Source organism: Numenius arquata, chromosome 7, assembly GCF_964106895.1.
Source record: "Numenius arquata chromosome 7, bNumArq3.hap1.1, whole genome shotgun sequence".
Lineage (NCBI taxonomy): Eukaryota > Metazoa > Chordata > Aves > Charadriiformes > Scolopacidae > Numenius > Numenius arquata.
In genome coordinates, this window is record NC_133582.1 from 1486143 (window position 1) to 1508927 (window position 22785).

Below are 22785 nucleotides of genomic sequence, written 5' to 3' on the forward strand. Positions count from 1 at the left end.
CAAACTGTGTTAGGAACATAAAGCCCGACCAGGGATGCCCAGCTACCACTGGGCGCTTCCTCGGAGGGATTCGGGGCGTTTCACTCACCTTTGGAGGATGAACATAAACCACGTAGAAAGAGAAGAGGCTCTCAACCGCCCGCACGGTGACCAACCCAACATACGTCCACCGCAAGTAAAAAGCCCTCTAGTGCAGAAGACACGGTAACAGCCCAGAACACCACACCACCATGTAGAAACTGCTTTATTGATTGCAGTTCACATGTTACAATTAAATTATGATTCCAAGCATTAAGCCAGCTGCTTGTAATACGTGTAAGCTGCCGTCATAGTCACGTGGAACTGGACGAAGAGATGCTAGTCACTGGGGGCATCCTGAACTGGAATCGTTACTGCTTCTTGGGCATTGAAGCGACGAGCAGCTCGTACACAACATAGGCCGTTCCTGAGTCAGGAGACAGAAAAGATACTTTCAGAATGGTGAACAGAATTTCTTTCAAGCCAGCTTTCCCCTTCCAGGTTTATTCCAGAAGAAATACCGACACTAAGCAGCTGCGGTTCAGACACGACACATTTCCATAGCCATCTCTCAACGAGTTTTTTTTTTTTTTAGCACTTCGTATTTTAGAGAAAAAAAAAAAAAATCCTTAAATACCACTCCATATACTGCACAAAGAAACGGGGAACCACAGGGAGAGGCACGTTTGTGGAACCCACACAGGTGATCATAAAGTAACAGCTACTCATTCCTGAAGTAACTGAACTGAAAATCCGTTAGCTCAATACATTGAAGTTAGAGGCTATTACAAAACCGTGTGACAAGCAACGTAAAGGTTAAATATATACAGTACATAAAGCCTGGATGTATTCTGCTCATTTTCACAGCACGTGGGACCTCAGCACATCAACTACCACCTAGGACTAAAGAGTCAGCCTAGTGGGAAAACTGCTGTGTGTACGTGTTATAACTACATTTTACTCCTTTTCAGAATAAGCTTTCTAAGTAGCTCTAGTTTCCTCTAACACCCCACAGGAATCCTGAAGGAGTCTTCAGCCCGCAGTACTGTTAGTCAAGGGAAGAAAGCCATCTGAAAAAACCTTGAGAAAGCACAAATAAATATATAGTATGTCCAAATGGTTTTTTTCCCCCCCTCTCTATATATAGGCATTTTCTGTGTTCTGAGAAACAGACTGAAGAGACCACGTAACTAATTTCCAGAGGAAGTGCCAGTCGTGTCGGAGACCGTACCAAAGGAAAAAGCACTTTAACATTAGCACGTTGGAAATTGTACCAAAGCATCAACATTTGAGTATTAGCCTTACCAAAAACCGTAAGGCCCATGGTGACTCTGTACAACAGAGAATCCATCACGCCACCTTTCAGATGCACAGGGATGCCATTATCCTCCTAATGGAAACAAGTGACAAAAAGAAACTACTTAAATACAGCTCTGACGATACGGCGTTAACATAACTAGAATTACCCAGAACAAGAACTGTTTCCCCAAATTATCTTCCCAGTGTCAAAAAGACCCTGAACTTTATTTAGATTCTTTCACGCTGGTATCAGTTGATCTCAGGGAAGTACAGAAAATGATGTGCATGTTTATTTCTTTATTAAAGCAGTAATTGGTGAATGCCCGAATGCTTCTGACACCAGTCGCCACCCTCCTCGGGTGCACAGGGTGTGATTACCGTCCCCAGAAACTTCCCCACACTCACCCCCAGCTACAGGGAGCAACAAGGGGAGGAGCCCCTACCCTCACCCGGTGTCACACAGGAAAATGTTTCGCTCCACCTGAAGTGAAACTCCCGGACACCAGATCCTTGTGATCTTTGCCCCTGTCAGCAAGTTCGCACTGCTCTGCAACCCAAGCCTGCCTCCAGCGCTGGGGAACCGTGACCCAGCCCAGCTGAGCTTGCTGCCCCACAGGAAAGGGATGGGAGGAGGAAGAGATGCCCAGAGATCTCCGCCAGCAGAAACACCACCTCTGACCTCACCCATCACCAACATCCCGCTCCCCCTTGGCTCACAGTGAACACCGTGCTCCTCAGACAGTGTCCCAACAAGACCAGTTTTCTCTTTCAGGGTACAGGAAAGCAAAAAGATGCAAAAACTATTCAAACAGGGCTTCTAACATATTTTTCCCTGTCACATCGCAGAAGCCCAGTCTACTCTGTCCTCAGAGCGAAGCTACCGCTCTAGGTTATGGCTCGCAGTTGGGAGTATGCTCTTGAGTATCCACTGCTTTGGCATTTGAAGAACCACTATTCTCACCCTATGGATCAGGAAGAGATTCGTTCAGAAATCACCTTTAAGGATTCAATAGTTTTCCAGCAGCGAATCCAATCCCTTAAGACTTTACTGCTTTCCTAACTGAGAAGTACAATAATGCCACATCGTTGTTAAGAATTATGGGGCTCATCTATGAGCTCTGGATGTAGCTGTGAGATTGGAGGTTTAACTTGTCACTCTACTCCCGTCCTCTTGCTTGCTGTTTTCCTCTATTTGTTCTTGGGACACACTCCCCCACCTCGGTCCATCGCGCAGTACTTGGTCTCTACCTTTGTACAGCGCCTACTACTCATGAGAAACTCAGGTACAAATCATTTCACAGGGTAAAAAACCCTAAGGTTTTTTTGCTGACCCTAAGGAGCCAGCAAATTAAGTATACGTATGCAAGCAATCTTAACCAGAAAATAACTGCTGATTTCAAACACTGTAGTCACACAACTGATCTCAAGAGTTCACCTCAGATGTACAGAGGACTTTCACCAGTTCTTCAATGTAAGCGATTATCACCTCCTAAAACCTTGTAATTCTACTAACATTACCCTACTATTGGTGCTCATTCAATACCTGAAAAAGCTTCTGCTTCTCAGGAACTCTATTTTCAAAGTGCCTGCGTGAAGCAGTGCTTATGGTCCTCTGGGAAAGCTGGCGAAGACTCTGAAATAAAAGATAAAACAGGGTTTTAAAAACAGTGACATTTTTCAGCTATATCACACTAGAGCAAAAATATTTTCTTTTAAAAGTAAGACGTAAGTGGAAGAAGATAAAGTCTTAAAAATACCAAAAGCCTTCACCGCAACCCACTTTTGAATTCAGTCACTCTTTCAACAGACTGATTGACTGGTTACCAATAAAGAGAAAACTCAAGATGATTACTTTCATTAAGATGCAATCGATTCATGGATCTGCAGCACAACCTTCACAACCTTTTTTGGGGAGAAATCTCAACCTCAGCCCTTCAGGTCTCCGTTTCAAGCACAGATTTTCTGTGCCTGACTCTAGTGACAGGGGCAATATTATTTAAGACAAACACGTTTGAGCAGACATGGATCTTTCCTCAGCTGCAGTTCGCCTGCGGCCACCCGCACCGGAGCCACCCTCCACAGAGCTCAAGGAGGCACACACACAGAGAATTTAAAGACATCCTGCTGCATTCTACGCTAGAATCGGTTTCTCTACTTGGTTCACACAGGTGCTCGATAGCACCAGTCAGGCAAGGAAAACCAGTAACCTACAATTCTTCCCATGACTCAAAGCCTGCCTTCATTAACACGCCAAGTCTCAAAGTACCTCTAAGGTGCCAGCAGTCTCCTTAGAATCATAGAATGGTTCAGGTTGAACGGGACCTTAAAGATCAAGTTCCAACCTCCTTCAAGCAACCCTGATCCTCCCCCACAAAATCAAGGTGGTTTTTTTTGGCCTCAAGTTGCACCAGGGGAGGTTCAAATTGGACATTAGGAAAAAATTTTACACTGAAAGGGTTATTAAGCCTTGGAATGGGCTGCCCAGGGAAGTGGTTGAGGCACCATCCCCGGAGGGATTTAAAAGACGGGTACACATAGAGCTTAGAGACATGGTTTAGTGATGTTTTTTTATCAGTGTTGAGTTGATGTTTGGACTCGATGATCTGAAAGGTCCTTTCCAACCTGGGCAATTCTATGACTCTATAATCACCACCACTTAAAACGCAGCCGGAGGGGGGGGGGGGGGGGGGGAGGAGGAGCAAACACCCAGATAATGCAGGTCGCAACCTCCTCCCCTCACCCACCCCTAAATAAACACACTACAAACGTGTTTAGTTGTGTCCCCCCTATGATGGGAACGACCTACACCCACCGACTCCCAGCTCCCATCCCCTTCCAGTTCCTAAACCTCAGCACTAGATGGTGCGAGTGGGCCAGGACTTGAAATGCAACGCTCCCCCCCCCCCCCCCCTTTTCCTCATTCCCCATCCCCAGCAGCCCTAGAGGGGCTGGGAGGGAGTTGCCCAGGCGGGCGAGACCCACAGCCCGGACGGGGGCCGACAACACCCTGAGGGAGCCCCCACACACACACTGTTGGGTGTTGTCGGCCCCCGTCCGGGCTGCGAGGCTCGCCCGTCTCGCCGGGGGGGCTGACACAGCGTTAACGGGCTGCTCCCCTCAACCCAACCCGACCCGGCCCAGCGGCCTCACCAGCAGGTTCCGCCACATCGCGGCTCTTGGTCCCGTCACCTCCCGCCGGCAACAAGGGCAGCGGAAGCGGAAGTACCTCTCCTGCCCCCTCCCCGTACCATAGAGGCAGCCGCCCTCCCTCCCCCGCGAGCCCAGAGCGTCGCCCGAAGAGCCTAGAGCGCCCCCTAGCGTCGCCTGCAGAGTCAGTCCTCCCGATGGGGGGGGGCGGGGGCTGGAGAAGATGGCGGCGGCGGCGGGTCTGGCTGCCGCGCTGGGAAGGAGCAGGCCTCGAACGCCACCCCCCACTGTTTCCAGGCTGGTCGGAGAAAAGCCATTCCCCTCCTCGCACCTCCGCGACAGCCTTTTCCCCAGTAAAACAACGATGGCGGACGAATGGGGAAGGCATGAGGCCGGGAGGGGGGGGGGGAGTGTGTGGGGAAAGGCCTGTCCCTGAGGCCGTACCCCCCCCCGTTAGGCAAGAATGGCCGGGATCTGTCTGATTTCAGGGCCCTGGAGAAGGAAATGAGCCCCACAAGGCTGAGAGCGGGATAGGGAAGATGAGGCAGGAGGGGTAAGATCCCCAGCAAGCAGCAGTACAGGGCAGCAAACGCGGGCACGGGTGCAAACCAGGAGGTATTTCTCTGCCTCGTACAGCATAAACTGAGGAACGAACTTTCCCCAGGATGCTGTGGCTGCCAGCCACTGCCCTGCCTTCAGCGGGCACTTTGTCAAATCCATGAAAGAAACAGCCTTTCAGAGCTGCTACATACCAATTTTAAAATCGCCTTTCATTAAAAAGGTTTAGAGGTGCATGGGGCTGGAAGCACGGCCCAGGAGAGCAGCACCACAGGCTGCTTCTGGTCATAGGGACGCCCTCGACGTCCCCTTTGGCCGTCGCTGGAAGCGGGACACTGAGCCAGGCAGAGCTGAGCGGGACTCACACCCTCGGGACAGATGCCGATCCCTTGGTGAGCTGCTACACGCAGAAAAAAAAAAAAACAAACCCCAAAACTAAAACATGTACCTGCCTCAGACGTGGTGAGTAGCAGGGATACCGAGTAATCTGCATGTGAGAAAAGAAAACCCAACTTGAGCTTCATGTTTCACAATATATAATTACAGACAGTGAAGCAACACCAGATCGGTATGAAATGCAGGTCTGTCTGATACTGAAAGAAGAATCTACTTGCCCCTGAAGAATACAGTACTCTTGAGAAGCCTGTGTTGTTTTCTGCATTGCAGATCTAGCCCCATAACTGCATCTTCTCATGCTTCAGCTTTACACTGAAATACAACGCTGTCAGGAGCACTATTTCCTGCCTCTGCTGTGGCTGCAGGACACGCAGGGTTTGGCGTTACACTGCTTTTTGCGCTGGCGCCAAACCTCATGATGAGTAACGTGTCAAACGCAGCAAATCAGCGTTCCGTCTGGTGTGGAAATCACAAGGATCGTACCTCAAAGCACAGCACTTCTCAGTCTGATGAGCTGCCCCACAAAGGAACTAAAAACACAAAGATGGAGAAGCATTTGTAGGTACAGTCTTAGCTGAGCAGAATACTAAAAATACCATTTAGAACGCATAGTCAGAGAGAAATGTGATGTAAGAAAGGAGGAAACTGGATGCATTATTTAACAATTTTCAAACACTCCAGCAGTGCTATTACAGAATTGCACCTAGAATATAACTACTGCAAGATAGATTTCCATTCATTCCTCTTGCAATCTTTCATCGTAGGAGCGCATATAATATTTTTCTAATCTTTACATACTCAATTGTATTTAGATACTGGTAAAAGGATCATAATCCCCAGAGAAATGATTATTGCTTCATTTCTGCTGCGTGGGCCGTTTCCTGGTATGCCTGTACCTGAGCTGCTGTGCTACCCTCTGTCAAAATACACTTTACAATAGAAAGGCCATAAAGCTTGGCATGTGGGTTACGTACCTTTTGTAAACCTCCTCCTGAGCCCTGCCTGCCCACCAGTTTAATTTATTTTTCTTGCAAACAAAATAACTGAGTAACTCTCTTAAGCTATGGTCGGTATGAAGAGAGAAAACACCGTATAATCTTAGTATAACCATTTTCCAAGCTACTTTGAGCTGTGTAATGCGCTAAAATGGCATTAGAAGAACTTCTTGAGCTTCACTAATTATTGACTTGTGCTTTTATTCTTCTTTATCTCATTCCCAACAGGAAATGAGAGAGAGAATTTTCCAGCTTCAGCCTTTCTAGCAGGGGTTGGTGTAACTCACCCAATGGACAGCATGGCTTTATCTCAAACAGAGGGTAAGCAGGTTTGGGCTGGGAGGCTTACAGGGAGGCAGTTGCTAATTTGAGACTTGGGTCTTATAAGGACCCGGTAATTCTTATCAGGCCATTCCGTAATGGACTTTGGTCTTAATTGAAACTGTCAAGTAAGATTAGACTTTGCATTTGGACATAGGAGGCGATACGGTGATCAGATTCTGTCAGCTAGAACCGAGGGTATTTTTACATGAAAATACTTCTGCTGATCTAAATAAAACTTAATGATACTACCAAAAAACCCCCACCTTTTTACAACTGGGTTTTCTACCTCAGAGTCCGTTCTCACACTGCTAGAAGCAGCCTCTTCCATGGACCAGCCACATTGATAAGAAGAGAGCAGGAATTCAATTGGCTGAGATTTTCATGTTTTTTCTCCTGCTTCAGAAGTGAGAATTTCTGGCGGGCTGTTCAATACAGACAAGTATTCGGTATGTGGGACATTTTGGAGTGCTGGGGTCTTTTTTTTGTTGTTGTTTTTTTAAACTCAGCGACTAGGTCAGCACAAAACCCTCATGGGACTGGCTTGATTTTAAGACTGATTGTGTAAACCTTCCTGAAGGCCTCTGCCTGGTTGCCCTCTTCATTCCTAACTCCCCACAGCTGGTTAGTTCAGTTACAGGCAACAACCCCAGGTAGGAGAAATAGCGAACTTTATAAACACAAATACTGCTGTTGTAGTAGCAAGGGCAGATCACAAATTTTCAGGCAAGATCAGAAACCATATTCATGTCTCCTCGACTTGTAAGATCTGGATCATGTGCAGGGCTTCCAGATTACTCCATGGTTACACCTTACTCTTTGTTTTCCACGGTTGCATTCTAATCGGTACCTTTTTTTTTTTTTCTAAGTCACCGTAGGTACATTCTGCTTTAGATTAGTCACATTTTTTCCACCAGACACTCACTTTATCTCAGTCTCGGAGTGACCTTGGGAGGCAAAGGCTATGAAGGATCCTTCACATTCCAGTTAGAAGGTGGTAACTCTTCCCTGTGGCTCAGCAAAGCACAACCAACAGCTCCCTGAACAGTCTGAGGCAATTAAAAAACCACCTGAGGTGACAATCTGCTTTGTTACAGCCATGTGGATTTTTTACAAGAAACCAGAAGGAAGGTGGGTCTCACACAAGTGAATTTGTTTGGAGAGATCTCGCATAAGACAGGGACACATCCTCGTTTCCCAAATTCCTCTCTCTAGGAAGCAGACCCTCACTAACACCAGCAGCCTCCAGAAAACTCATCAACTCCCACGGATTGGGCATTGCCTGCGTTGGGTAGGACTCGGGAAGCGCCCAACCAGCACTGGGAGAGCAGAGGCTTTGCTCTGGGTATTCCTGAACCCTGGCAGCAAACACCCCTGAAGGATGGATGGCGCTGAGGACCTGGGTCACAGGGGGACAAACCCAAACCCAAAAGAGGACACCAAATGTCCTGCCACTGCCCTCAAGTGTCACACAGGGACGCCCTGGCTTCAGCTCTGAACACCTGATACACGGGTAACTTGTCAGAAATATAAAATCCAAGGATCTCCATAGTCACCAACTTGACACCAAGACAAATGAGCACGAGTGAAGGAAGAGTTTACGAATTTGACCTAATATTGCAAGCTCTTACAAGCAGTTTAAGCACCTCAGGTGCACTGCCCGACAAGTATTTACTGCTACAGCCTCTAAGAAAAAGCTTAGTTATAACAGAAACCAGACAGCAATTCTCATCCTGGTGCGCTTCATTAAGAAGAGCAAAGAAGCACTGACAGCTACAGTCAGTAGAAAAAAAAGTAAGGCATTCAGAAATATTTTAAGGTAAAGACAGAAAAATACTTTGCTTTTAATTTTGAACACAACGCAAAAGGCAGCATTTCCTAGTTGGAAAAAGATAGGGATTATGAATGAAGCACAATATATTTGCAATTCGAGTGACAAACGTGAAGTTTAAAAATCAAAATATTTTAATGACCAGTAATTGGGAGACACCCCTTTACTTGCTCACTATATTCTGGACTGGCAGCTACTCTGCAGACAAAAGCCCATTTAACCTTTTGTGTGAGTTTTCTGCCTTGCAACATACAAAGGTATATACCCTTACTCTAGAATTCCAGCAACAGAGATGTAACATTTTAAATAAAACCTTAAAGTCTTGACTATTTAAAGTCCTTGCTGCCAGGCTGTACTGTACGGACAAATTATAGGGAGCTACAGAAAGCTGGCGTGTGGGAAACGCTGCCTCCTGCCACAGTTCGTGCAGACTTACACACGACTGCCAGCTTAAAAAGGTGACACAAACAATTCAGTAAAACCAGTGTTTATGTGATAAATTAATAGAGTTGTTTAAAGCTGGCTATAGATTAAGCTGTTGGACCATAAATAAATGACTTCTTATAACAAATACACAATCCCAGGAATACAACTCGCTTAGACTGCATCCACGCTTACTGAGAATAAACGGAAATAAACGTATGTTCAAGAACAAAATAAAATCTCTTATTAAACGGTTTTGCAGAATGTACCAGGTCTTTTTTAATATACTCCATACTTTATCAAGCTAGTCGCATATAAAGTGATCTCCACCATATACATTACAATTTCTGTGTGTCAGCTAAAAAAAAGTCACCGAAAAGTAATATTTTACAGGTTGCACTTAACTTTTAATTAACCTAAAAGTGAACCCTTCTGTCGTTTGATTTCAGACACTAACCCGCACGTTGCTCCTATCTGCAGGACTTCAGTGAGGTTTCACAGCAAGCTCAACCTGCCTTTCAGTGAAAGGAGGTTACTGCCATCTCAGCTTCTCAATTTCTATCGTTTATTATCTTAACACCGCCAAAAACTTAATGTGGTGTTCACCCCAAATAAGGAAAAAGTGTATGACAATTCCTTTACGACAAACCCCGCTCAGAGTACGTACGCCTCAAGGAAATTAAGAAACTCCTCCAGTAAAAGGAATTCACCCAAATTTATGAACAGAAAAAACATTTTAGGTTCTTAATTAACGCTTGGAGCTGCTCTTAAGAAGCAAAACCAGCCAGCACAATAGAGAAACTCGTAGTGGATATGACTTAAAGCAAAGAAAAATTAGAAAAAAAGCAGCAGATTGTACCTGCAACAAACATTTCCCAATTTAGAACAAACATCAAAAGGGACTCGGGCAGGTAATTAACAAGCAGGTTTTCTGCTGACTTCATAGGATGGTAGTTTACTGGCCAGGCACATGGATTGTAAATACACAGAGAATCCAGAGTGCTGAAATTTACACCGCACTTCAATCCTTTAACAGAACAGAGGTGGGAAGGACACAGGAAAAATATTTAACAACTTATATAAATATATTAAAAATCTCAGCAAGAAATGGAAGAGCCCATGCACACAAGACAGTAAACTGAAAAAAAAAAAAAACCCCAACATTTAAGACTTGACTTTTCCTTTCAACAGCACTGACACCCGCATTCCGGAACGTGAACAGTTTAGGGTATCTTCTAACAATCTTTCCCCACACAATCTATACATCAGGCAGCACAGGAACAAGCAGCAGATGCATCAAGGGAACAGGAGCGTTACGCATCACGTGGCCTGCCTAGTTAGAGGCAAATATCAGCAAAATCGGTTCCGACAGCGGCAGAGATACAATCAATACAGCTAATTGTACACCCGTCATTCTCGGGAGCGAATCCACAGCACGGGAAAGGGGAGCTTTAGATCAAAACTACGGACCCAGCCTCAGAAGTGAGAGAAGCAGAGATTTATCTTTCAAAACCTGGGTGGGTTCTGGACTGGCCTTGATGCACATGCAGTACATTTGTCTTGAGAACGCGAGATTAATTGGGAATGTCTGCGCTAGTGTTTCGGTTTCCGTATTTGTGATGGATGATCAGCAACACAACCCCTAAGAAGAAGCATATGGACCCCACGGTGATGTACGCGATTCCCAGGAAGGGGTTTTTGCCTCCCATCCACGAGATGGTGCTCAGGATCATTCTTTTTCGTCCGTCAAAACTGTGTACAGGATAATCTGAAACACATTTAGGAAAACAAGAAGCGCGTTTCCAAATTTAGCTTTGGGTCAGGCACATGAAAATCTTGGGTCATTTTTACTGAGGTTCCAAACGCAAACTGCTGCCTTTGGGTACCGGAAGAGCAAATACGAAACATTTAGCTGTTCTTTTGGGCTAAGACTAATCTGGGCATTGTTGGCTTCCCCAAGAAAAACGCCAGGCTAGGAGAGGTTAACTCCTTCTTAAGGGAAGAGTAAACGCATCATTTTGTGGGGTTTGGAAAGCAGCTTCAATAAAATGAGGGGAATCTAGATTTTAATTCTTGAATATATTTTAGTACAAAATTCTTCTTTATGCTCAGTTTTTTACACACTCCCCTCAGTTTTGCAGCAGAAGAAAATACTGCAGGAGCTATTTTTAAATGATAATTAAGTGCTTTTGAATTTTAAGAATTTGGTAACTATGACAACCCTCCTCCTCTAGTCTCCTGCACTTCTACCTCCTGTTTCCAGTTTGTCCAAAGCAGAATGCTCCATCTGAGCATCAGCTCTGCCATTTTTCTGACCTCCAAAGTCATCGATTCTGTATTTTCATTACACCTTGATGTTAAAAGTTCTCAAATTTCTAGGCTGCCAGCCACCTCTGTTCTTTCCTTTTCCCTATACATCTCTCTGTGTCTCTACAGCACCCAAGCAATCTGATTTCTCTCTTGCTATGAACCTACCAGTTCCACAAAAATTTTCACGGAAGTAAAAGATGGCAATATTCTACCCAATTCTCACTCCCTGTTTTCAACCACAGTTCAATACCCTCTTTTTTTAAAAAGGTGGTAAAAAATAAGGCATGTTCAATTTAAGCTTGCACAAAGATATGCCCTTGTCATCCAGCTTCCAAAGGTTTTTTCCAAAGGATACTGTATGTGATATCCAGGGAATATTTTCCAGCCTGCAGGGTAGGCTGTAAGTTGTTCTTCCGTTCGATGAGACGGTACAGCTTGCGGAAGGTGGGCAGAGCGGCAGTGCGCATCCACACGATGAAGTCTTCATTGATAAAGCCATTGTTGTCAGGCTCCGAGTCCAGCATATACACGGGCTTGGGCCAGTTCACGGGTTTGGTCGTGCCTGGCATTAAACAAACACAGTAACAATGAAGAATTTCAAATACAGGACTGGGTAACACTGCGGCTCATCACAGTTCATGGAGTCACAGAGTTGCCCAGGTTGGAAGGGACCTTTCAGATCATCGAGTCCAACCATCAACCCAACGCTGATAAAAAAACCCATCACTAAACCATGTCCCTCAGCACCACGCCTGCCCAGCTTTTAAATCCCCCCAGGGATGGCGACTCCACCACTGCCCTGGGCAGCCCGTTCCAAGGCTTGATAACCCCTTCTGTGAAGAAATTTTTCCTAATTGTCAATCTGAACCTCCCCCGGCACAACTTGAGGCCATTTCCTCTTGTCTCATCACCTGTTCCTTGGGAGAAGAGACCGACCCCCCCTGGCTACACCCTCCTTTCAGGGAGTTGGAGAGAGCGAGAAGGTCTCCCCTCAGCCTCCTTTTCTCCAGGCTGAACATCCCCAGCTCCCTCAGCCGCTCCTCACAAGACTTGTGCTCCAGACCCCTCACCAGCTCCGTTGCCCTTCTCTGGAGATGCTCCAGCCCCTCAATATCTTTCCTGAAGTGAGGGGCCCAAAACTGGACACGGCCCCCGAGGTGGGGCCTCACCAGTGCCCAGTCCAGGGGGACAATCACTGCCCCAGTCCTGCTGGCCACACTGTTCCTGACACGGACCAGGATGCTGGTGGCCACCTTGGCCACCTGGGCACACTGCTGGCCATTATATTATTATCATTCTAGTATTACCCAAAAAAACCCCATATTTCAAGACACTGGGCTGTTTAAAGCCTCCTTATTTGGCAGCTTCAGTAGCAGTGTGTATCCATTTATTCTCATGACAGCACCGTCCATTTATTCAAACGGATCTGCCTCCCCAGGAGGTTTCTATCGCCAGGAAGTCTGGTCTCAGAACATTACTCAACCTTCTCCATTCCCCTGACAGCTCCCCCGCTCACTTGTTAGAATTTGACTACCACTTCCCGGACCACGAGCAAATAAAATTCGGTACAATATTTTAGATGATACCATACTAACCACGTCACTAATTTTATCGGAAATGCAATTCTAGGCTGTGCTTTCCCAAGGGCAGCATCGCGTTGGTAACACGCGGTTTGGCTGTGACTAAGCAAGAAACCCACATCGGGTTAAACCTGAAATGATTACATATCCTGCATAAACACACACACCTTAGAGCCCCAAGGAAGAGTAATTTCAGACCTTGGCAGCCAAAGAAAACTTTGATTTACCAAACTGTATTTAACCCAACAAGAGACATAAGTCCCTTCTAATCACAGTAAAAAGGATCAGGTATTTTAGAAAACTCTGCACAATCTGGCAGGAGAAACATTTAAATGAAAACTCCGTATGAAGAGTTTGATTAAACAACTGCAGGATTTCTTTTGAAGTTAAATCCAACCATTGGAACAGTTGTACTGGTTTTGGCTGGGATGGAGTTAAATTTCTCCATAGAGGCCTGTATCCCGCTGTGGTTTGGATTTGTGCTGAAAACAGCGCTGATGACACAGGGATGCTTTATTTATCGCTGAGTGGCACTTACCCAGCATCAAAGCCTTTTCTGCTCCTCAGACCACCCCGGGATGAGAGGTTGGGAGACGACACAACTGGGACAGTTGTCCCCAACTGACCACAGGGACATCCCATCCCATATGGCATCATGCTCAGCAATAAAACTGGGTGGGCAGAGGGGCGCAGGGGCTGCCGTCGCCACCGGCTGGTGATGAGCAACTGTTTTCTTTCCATCACTTGTTTTTCTTGGGGTTTATTTTCCTCCTTTGTTGTTTGGTTGGGTTTTTTCCCCCTTTACAGTTTGGGGTTTTTTTATTATTATTAAACTGTCTTTATCTCAGCCTGTAAGTTTTCTCACTTCTACTGTTCCGATTCTGCTCCCCATCCCACCGGGGGGAGGCAGAGCTCGGGAGCGGCTCCGTGGTGCGTAGTTGCCAGCCAGGGTTAAACCGCATCAGCAGGGCACCTATCAGGCTGTTCTCAGTAGTCAAAGTGAGAAAAAAACAAACCAGAAATTTAAAGAAAAAATAAATTACTGGTTACAGTAAAGGTAAAAACCAAAAAAACCTCATTGGAATCAAAGTGTGTTTGAAGCGTTTCGTCATTCTTACAATGTACCATCTTCTATTTTACCTTGGAAAAGCGCAGTTAAGTTATTCCCATCTCCTGTAGGATTCCTGAACTTGACGTTTTTATCTGTCCACCACGCAATGCCTTTTTTAATCAAAGTAATAGGAGTCCTGGTGTCGTTATCAATGCGGTACAATTCCAGCGTATCTAGGGAGAAAATCAAATTAGAGAACCAGCTGAAGAAACTTTCATCAGGCAGATGATCTTGATAGGCAGTGAAACAACTACCGCTGGACGAGGCGTTTATTACCTGCCCGTCACAGGCTGTTCTGTAAGGGTCAATGTATGTTCGATAGCGGCGTATTATCCATATAAGATACCTATATGTCTACTCCTCAGCACTAACAGCTTCTCACAACGGGGATTCCCATCCTTTGTATGCTTTCAGATGAAGTTAATTGTGATAGCAATTTGGAAAAAAGCAGCAGCGGTACAACACAAGGCATTTCTTTTATGCTGAACAATGGAAATGTGTTAATTCGAAACAAAAAAGCCCGCGAAGTGTTTACTCTGAATATTTTGCAACACAACACAGCTCAGTGATAACTTTAAATGGTAGCGTACCGTTAAACATGCTGTTGGCGATGGCTCCGCAGGGAGCGATGGGCTTGTCCTCGTTTGTGCGGTACGGCTCACACTCCTTACTCGGGTTCTGGGAGTCAGAAAGGAAAGAGGCAGATGGGTCTGTGCTGGTTTATCCAACTAACCTGGTTTTTGCACCACCTCAATAACGTACACATCTTAAATGTGCCACAAAATAATCTTCACAAGTCAGGACCTCTACAAATACTTCAGCGTTCAGTACTACCTAGCACAACTGATTCTTCTTTTACAAGCAGGGATAAAATCTAAATAAAACATGAATAAACTCAGAATCCCACCCTGGGCACACTGAAAATAAGGCTTTTTTGGGAAGCTATTACAACTTTTTTTATCTTTTAATAGAAACAGTTTTCCAACATGAAATACTCAATTATTCTTTCATTAAAGGATTTTTATTTTAAAGTATTCATCAATTTTATAGAAAACAGACTCTAATAAGAAGCTGAGCATTAACGTAAAATGCAAAATGTTGTCAGGACTCCAAGAGCATGACAAAAACGAACACAGAAAAGGTCCCCCCCAAACCCTGTGTCAGTCACTGGATGGAGCCTCCTGAAAAACTCTCCCCTTTTCTAACATTTAAAGGTAAAAAGGGAGAATCATTCCTGCTGGAGCAGGAACTCAACTGTATTCCCACTCCTCAGAAAAAGGAGGGAGAGGAGAGGTCTGGCCCTGAACGTGACACAGCGGCTCCAACAGAATGAACAGCGCGGATGTTTTCCAGTGAACCAGAGTCACCGAAACCAGATGCCTGTAGGTACAACACCCAAACCCAGCGCCAGGTAACCGGGTAGTAGTTTATAGCGAACATGAAAGTTTTGGGCAGAACGGATACAGACAGATTCTACTGATTGAAGATAACAAGTTCAATAATAGTTTAAACAATAGTTTAGTTTAAAACTACTCCGATTTGAGAAGTGATCTAACGAATGAAAAGACTGACAGGAAATTTTACAGCATTTTACGGTTATTTTTTTTATTTTTTTACGGTTATATATTACGGTAAACAAAATATGAATTTCTTACAGTTGTCTTCTATCACACAAAAAAAAAAATCTAGTACCTTCTCATTATTGAACTACATCCTCTGCTACATGGTGATTTATGCAACAGTCAGAAGTTGGTTGTTTGTTACTATTCAAGCGTAAATACCTACAAGCAGTGAGGCGTTATCTCCATTGAGCTGGCTGTCGTCTCGAGATTTCACGTAGCGACGATGGTTTTGGTAGAAGTTGGAAAGTCCATAATACATGAATACGTTGCTCTGCAAGAAGCAAGTGGGGGCAAGAGAGGTTTTCACTCACGCAGAGAACAGGTCGATAAAACATACCAACACACTAAGTACCACAACGCTTAAGTTCTAGCCTCTTAAACTCTGTTTCTGATCCTTGTTGGACTGAGTTTCTGTAAATCACGCAGGAAGAGCTGATCCTTGACAGGACAAGAGGGAACGGGCACAAACTGGAACATGGGAAGTTCCATCTCAACATGAGGAGGAACTTCTTTCCTGTGAGGGTGGCAGAGCCCTGGAAGAGGCTGCCCAGAGAGGTGGTGGAGTCTCCTTCCCTGGAGACATTCCAAACCCGCCTGGACACGTTCCTGTGTGACCTGCTCTGGGTGACCCTGCTGTGGCAGGGGGTTGGACTGGATGATCTCCAAAGGTCCCTTCCAACCCCGAATCATTCTGTGATTCTGTGATTCTGGGATCTACTCGCCAGCTCTATCACACAAACACTAAATCTAAATGTGTGAAACACACACATCCCACTTAATTTGGGCACTTCCAGATAAACAGAAGCATTAAGAACCATCTCATCCTTGCTACTGAAAAGGCACACAAAAATCAGATCCAAGTTTGTAGAAAAACTAGAAATAATCCTTTAAAATAGAAATAAAAGACAGGATTTAAATGATGCAGCTCTGCTATCAGTTATGAAATGAAGCACACAGAGTGCTGTGATTCCCCTCTGCGCACGGGGCACGTACCTCGAACGAGTGCTCCAGCGTGAAGTTGATGGTGCAGGTACAAGGGGGCGAGCTGTCCCAGGACACATTCAGACACTTGTTGCAGGGACTAGACGGCTCCGTGCCCGTATAGTCGATCTGGAACGGGAAAAAAAGGCAGTCATTTACAGTGGGAGAGTAAAAAAAAAATAAATTGGTTAATAAGCCAGAGTGTTACCAGGGCATTCATTTCATAGTGTTATTACACCCCAACTCCAAAAGCCCATCCAGGCCTGTCTGATGATCTGGAGGGGACCCTTCCAACAGTCACTGTGTGACTCTGTCTCTGAGCTCCATTTCTGCCCCAAACAAATGTCACGCGGAGCCGGGGGGGGCGGACGGGGGGGACACACGGGACGACACACGGGACATTAGTGCTGGGGGGAAACCAAACACCACACCCCCAAACACCACCAGCAGATAACTCAGACAATATGATGTTTCCAAACACACAGATTTGAGCTTTTATTTGCTTTTCACAGAGGTAAAATTTTAAAAAATCCAGATATTTAATAAGAAAAAAGGTTTGTGTTAGACAACTTGCTTTGCTGATGATTTTTAGCCATCTAATTAGCCAGAATACTGAAAAAATAATTTAAAAAAAAAAAAATCACGTAATGCCCAAGAACTCTCCCAAAATAGGGCAGATGAAGTCTGTACATACAGGCTGCCTGGACAGCACATAATATACCCTGAGCAGCCGTGAGATGACCCTCTGGCCCAAAAGCCCACTGGAATTAGCTCTCCCTCACCTACCGCTCCGGCATGGGAAGGGCACAAAGGAATTAACTTGGGCTCAGCAGGAGAAAGCTTCCATCCGCCTATAAACCATGTATTTCTACGCTTACCGTGAACTTGCTATTTACAATTTAGACTCCGATTGGTGCAGCACATCCCAAGTTACGGCAACAACCTGTTTATCAGCAGTAGCATTTAAACTGCGACTCTGATACAGCTTTATGAAATGCTGCTGCAAATGGTTTGCCCAGATTTACGCTCGTAGTGCAACATGTTCTCAAGAATTAGAGTGATTTATGATCTGTCCTGATACCCGTATTAAGGTTTAGCTCAAAAAAAACACAGAGTTTCAAGGTTCAGGGAACAAGTGAAGCCCGTTTTCCTCCACATCTTCTTCAAGGTCTCTCCTTCTGTGTTTTCTTCCATGGGTATTAATCTGCAGCCCTTCCCTCAGCTCTTTTCTTACCATCTGCTCCACTGCCAGGTTTCTGACAGAGGAGACCTACCCCCTAACGAGCCAAGCTGTAACGAGCCCGCTTCAGGAGCTATTAGCCAGCAGAGAGAGAGAGAGAGGGGGGATCAGAGAACCTTTGCTTCCTTTGCTGAACAAGATCCTGAGTTTGTGCTGCTCTAGAAATAGTGCCGCTGCAGCAGTCCCGAGGGGCTCTGTTCGGCAGAACAGACAGACAGACAGACCCCTTCTGCTCTCAACAATGCACCTCGGTTGTTCAAGGTGAACCTGGTGATTTTTTTTTCTTTTTCCTGCTAAAATAATCTTAAACAAGCATTTCCTCCAGAAGGAACTTAAACCTCCATGTCCCGAGCGAGTCCTTCAGAGCGTGGAAAAAGCTGAAGATCCAGAACAAAACTCAAATACTCCCAGGCTGCAAAAGATCTGAAGGCTGCAGCTTTAAAAATATAATCGACTGAATTCTGCGGTGCATGAAGTTGATGCGTATCGAAACAGAATCGTGCTTTTTGAGCGCTGCTGTCAGCTTCAACGCTGTCCGAGAGCTCTCCTGTACAGTGGCTGCCAACACAAGAAGGTTTTTCTGCATCCACATTTACAGGGCACACTCACCAGACAGCTCAGCTAACGGGACACAGGGATCTGTCCTCACCTGTCCACAAAATAACGGAACCGGGGCTTTGAGAACAGCAAGGATTGACTTTGGGGTCCACGGCAGGAACCAGCGTTGTGTCCCCAGGGATGGGCCAGCAAAACCCACACGTAGCGAGCCCTTCCCAGCACCCCCAATCTCTCACTGGGTACATCCCAGCTACCCGATGGCATTTCAGGCTGTCCTTCTCCACTGATTTACATTTTTGCATATAAAAATAATACAGAATTAACATATTGCACATACATATTCACCAAACCACTTATGATTTTGTAGACTCCATACACTGCCACGTATTTATGCTACTCCGCTTGGCCACCTCTTGTACAGAGGCATCCCATAACTCTGGTCCTCTTTGCTCTCCCTCCTTCTCTGTAGTTTTTTTATTAAGTTTTGTACCATTTTTGAGGTAGGGCCGCTGGACCGGCACACAACACTGAAGATGTACGGAACCGCAACCATTTCCTTTCAGCTCTTCTTTCCTAGTCGTGCCTTAAAGTCCCTCGGGTTATTTAACTACAATTACACATTTCACAGCACAGAGATCCCTTTCCCACACAATTCCTGTTTTGGATATTCCTCAATTTTTAGCACATTTTAATATGCTCTGTCAATGCTTCTCGTCCATTCTAGAAAAAAAAGTACTGAGGAAGAACACCACTTTCACCCTTTAATAACAGGGCAAAAAGAGATATGCTCACACAGCTGATTCTCATTATCCACCCAAACGAACTATTTTCATAATAGACCCAAGATAAATGGCTATTTATACTTTCTAAAACAATAAGAAAATGCTAGAGAAAACCAACACAAAAAAACCCCCTATAATTCTAGTTCACTTAAGCAGTTGGAAATCTTCCACCACTGAATTCAGGGGAGCTTATAAAGGAAATCAATGGCAAAGCTGCATTTTGCTGCTCAGCCCCTGCACCTGCAGGAGAAGAGCCCAGTTCAGAGACATCAACGGCTCCAGGAAAGGGTGATGTGAACTGTACATCAACGTGTACTTCAGGGGCATGAATTATACATCCTGTTCAATACCGTAAGCTTACAGGCAGCTATACATATAACGCACACACATTTAACAGGCACGCTATTGTCTGGGAGGTGGGTATAAACAACCACCTCTGCTTCCTCTCCCCATTGGGTCCGTAGAAGAGCTTAGTCACTGCACCCACCTCCTGGACGCCTCCTAAATTTACAGCTATTTGTGAATAACACTTGGAAGTTCCTAACAAAAGGCAGCGCCCTAAGCAGGGACGTGTCTCAGCGATGCACAGGGGTCACAGCAGTGTCTTAAACCGCCTCCCTCACTGGGGTTCACAGCCCAAACGCTGCTCTGCAAAACGCTTCCTCTGTGCTTTGTTGCTGCAACCGTAAAGCCTTTTTTGATTTAAACTCTTTTTTCCCCAAAAATGCAACTGCCTCTAGAACGATGACCTCACTCGCAGAATTTCTGCGTTATAAGTCAATAGAGCAGGCAGGAGGGCGAGAGATGAGAACCCACGTTTCCTCGTTCTCGCTCGGATACCCCGACTGTCCGACCGTGCTCTTGGATCCATGGCTCCTGCCCCCGTGAAAGCCTGAGGAGCTGCCCTGGGGGAGCTCCCTCATACAGGGCTGAACCCACACAGCAAAACAAACCAACCCCCTTCTAACCTTGAATATCTTGAAATGACAAAGGGTGGAAGGCCAGCACCTGCCAATTGGTTTCCAAATATAAATGACTACTGCTGCTTTATATATGCAATAATATATATATTTTATTTCTATCCAGTTCACCTATGGATTTGCATACTGCACGTTAGGTGGGAACACGCTTTGGGCTCCTACTGGAACCAACCAGGAACAGAGGACAGAGCCGCTAAGCACCAAGAGTATGTAAATTTTCCGTATACGCATCCAGCAGCAAGGCAGGCACCAGGAGTTGCTTTCATTTCTGGACTCATGAAACTGATGCCTTTCCTGTCCCTACAGACCCACCCCGATCCACTCATAATGGGGAAAAAAAATCCATTTATCCAATTATATTTACCTTACAATCGTTATGATCTAAAGACTCTGTACTGCTTTACTATAGAAATGGCTATTTTAAATGCAGTTCCCAAGACAATTATCCCTGCTAACTGATTTTTACTTCTCTCCATTGAGTGTCCTATTGAAAACGTGACTGTATGTACCTTAACTACGACTGTCCCCGCACAGCGTCACTGCCTACAGGCCCAAGGCCCCTTGGCCACGCTCTGTGAAGCGCTTGTGTCACTTCTCAGATGTTCTGTGTACCCTCAAACATTGACACAGAGCAAAACTGCTCTTCAAAAATATGCTTACGTACAATATTCAGACGCTGTAAAATACACTTCAGTTTGGGTTGTTTTTTTTTTTTTCCACTTCTGTTTTTCTGCTTGACCGGAATTTTCGTTTTCAACATAAAAGGAAAGCGAACGCTAAATTGGTGTTATTTTAACGTCGGGCGCACCCACACACATTCACATGGTCCCACACAGCAATGCAACAAACGGCTACACGTATTATTTCTTTTTTCCCCCGTACAACCAACGGCGGGGGCATGAGCCCCCCGGAACGCACCCCAGCCGCCCATCTGCTGTGGGAGGTTCCCCTCAGCCCCGGGGGGGCCTTCCTTACAACACAAAGCCGCGCCGCCAGCGGGTACAGCTTAGTTTTCGGTTCACGCTCAGCAGCTTCTGACAGCAGCGCCGTGGTTAATTATCGGATGTAAACGACTCGCGTTTTGTAAGCATAATTAGGAAAAGCCACGCTCTTCCATCTTTGTTTCTAAGTTTACTCCGGACACCCCGGTCTCCAACGGAGCACCGAAAAACGTTAAAATCATTAGCACATATAAAAATTACAGCAATACGATCACCGCAGAGCTTTGTCGCGAAACTACAGTTACTTCGGGACGTTTAAGGATATACAACCCGGCCCTCCCGAGGCCGACGCGCACCCGCGGCAGCAGCGCTCGCCGGGGGCTGGGCTGATGAGCCGCTGCCGTCCGCGTCCCGGCCAGAGCCCCGGGGAGGCCGAGGGGCGGCCGACGATCCACGCAACCTCAACCCGGGGCAATTAATGGACGGTTTGTTAAAGAGCTCAAGCCTTAAACCCAACCGGAATCGCCGGGGCGAGGTGTCCGTTCACGGCGGAAAACCCGCCCGGCACCGCCGCCTCAACCTCCCGCCGGCTCCCGGCGTCGGGAGGAGGCGCAGGGGCCTACTCGGTCCCCGACACCGCTCCCCCGGCCCGGCCCGGCCCGGCGCCCCCCGGGGGCTCCCGAGCCCCGCCCCCGTCCCCCCGCACCTCGTACTCGCGGATGTTGTTGGAGGTGACGAAGATGCCGATGCCGATGGGGATGAAGATGAGGCCGATGATGAAGAAGGCCGGCAGCACCGTGCCCGCCGTCAGGATGGGCTGCCAGGCCGGCAGCCGCTGCTGCTTGAACGCCGTGTTATCGGGCTTGCGGGTCTTCACCGCCGCCCCCCCGCTCCCGCCGCCGCCCACCGCCCCGCCGCCTCCGCCCGGCACCCCGACGCCGCCCGAGGGGTGCCCGTCCGCCTCCTCCTTGGCGCTGTAATTCACCGCCATGATGGCGCCGCGCGCTCCCACCGGCGCCGCCGGCGACGCCCCCGACCCCGCCTCACAGGTGCCCCCCGGCACGTGACCGGAAGCGGGCGGGCGCGCGACTGATGACGACGCCCCCCTCCCCTCCGCACGCCGGCCACGCCCCCCCGCCGTTTCCCGGTGCCGAGAGAACGGAGCTGCGCAGGCGCAGGAGCGGGGCGCCCGCGTCGGGGTGGGAGGGCGCGTGCGCGGTGGCTTCGCTGCCGGTGCCGCTGCCAGGCCTCGCGTAACGCATTGCGTCACTTTCCAGCTCCCTCGCCCGCTCCCGGCGGCTCAGTCAGGTGCCGGCCGGCCCACGGGCCTCTCTCCGAGGGGGCGGCGTGGCCCTGTGTGCCCTCCTGAGGGTCCCTGCCGCCCGCCGGCCTCCTTGTGCCCCTGGACCGGGCCGGGCCGGGGCCAGCCCGGCGGGCGGCGGCCGCCTCTGAGGGGAGAAGGCCCGGACCTGCGGCCTTGTCAGCCCGGGTCAGTGCTTCAGCGGCCCCCCCCCCCCCCCGCCAGCCCTTGGCTTCCCGCTGCTTCAGGGGGGGGTTGCTGGAAAACGGCAGCAGCTGTTGGATCCAGAAATGGAAAATGGAGACGTTAACTTAAGCTGCCTGTTCTCATAAAGAGGGACAGCAACGGTGCCGCTGTAGAGATGTAATAACACAGGTCATGTCTTTGCAAAA

General features: G+C 47.1%; 2 protein-coding genes across 2 annotated transcripts; both read right to left on the reverse strand.

Moving 5' to 3' along the window:
• Window positions 1-226: 226 nt before the first annotated feature.
• COX7A2 (cytochrome c oxidase subunit 7A2) lies at window positions 227-4552 on the reverse strand. Its single transcript, XM_074150828.1, has 4 exons — window positions 4468-4552; window positions 2861-2950; window positions 1324-1408; window positions 227-445 (listed from the first exon to the last, which is right to left on the reverse strand). Exons 1-4 carry the CDS (start codon window positions 4483-4485, stop codon window positions 390-392), a joined length of 249 nt encoding a protein of 82 aa, XP_074006929.1. The 5' UTR covers window positions 4486-4552; the 3' UTR covers window positions 227-389.
• A 4132-nt stretch (window positions 4553-8684) lies between these two features.
• Window positions 8685-22084, reverse strand: TMEM30A (transmembrane protein 30A). Its single transcript, XM_074150394.1, has 7 exons — window positions 21800-22084; window positions 16605-16721; window positions 15775-15882; window positions 14580-14667; window positions 14019-14162; window positions 11654-11860; window positions 8685-10756 (listed from the first exon to the last, which is right to left on the reverse strand). The coding sequence occupies exons 1-7, from the start codon at window positions 22082-22084 to the stop codon at window positions 10563-10565; spliced, it is 1143 nt and encodes a 380-aa protein (XP_074006495.1). The 3' UTR covers window positions 8685-10562.
• Between the last annotated feature and the right edge of the window lie 701 nt (window positions 22085-22785).

Coding starts and splice junctions, on each gene's coding strand:
- TMEM30A (XM_074150394.1), bottom strand. CDS start 22,084: ATGGCGGTGAATTACAGCGCCAAGGAGGAGGCGGACGGGCACCCCTCG. Junction 11,861..14,018: donor CTTAACTGCGCTTTTCCAAG/GTAAAATAGAAG, acceptor GTTTAATGCCAG/GCACGACCAAACCCGTGAAC. Junction 10,757..11,653: donor TTCCCTGGATATCACATACA/GTATCCTTTGGA, acceptor AATGTGTTTCAG/ATTATCCTGTACACAGTTTT.
- COX7A2 (XM_074150828.1), bottom strand. Junction 1,409..2,860: donor AGAAGCAGAAGCTTTTTCAG/GTATTGAATGAG, acceptor TGTTTCCATTAG/GAGGATAATGGCATCCCTGT. Junction 446..1,323: donor CATGGGCCTTACGGTTTTTG/GTAAGGCTAATA, acceptor CTCCTGACTCAG/GAACGGCCTATGTTGTGTAC.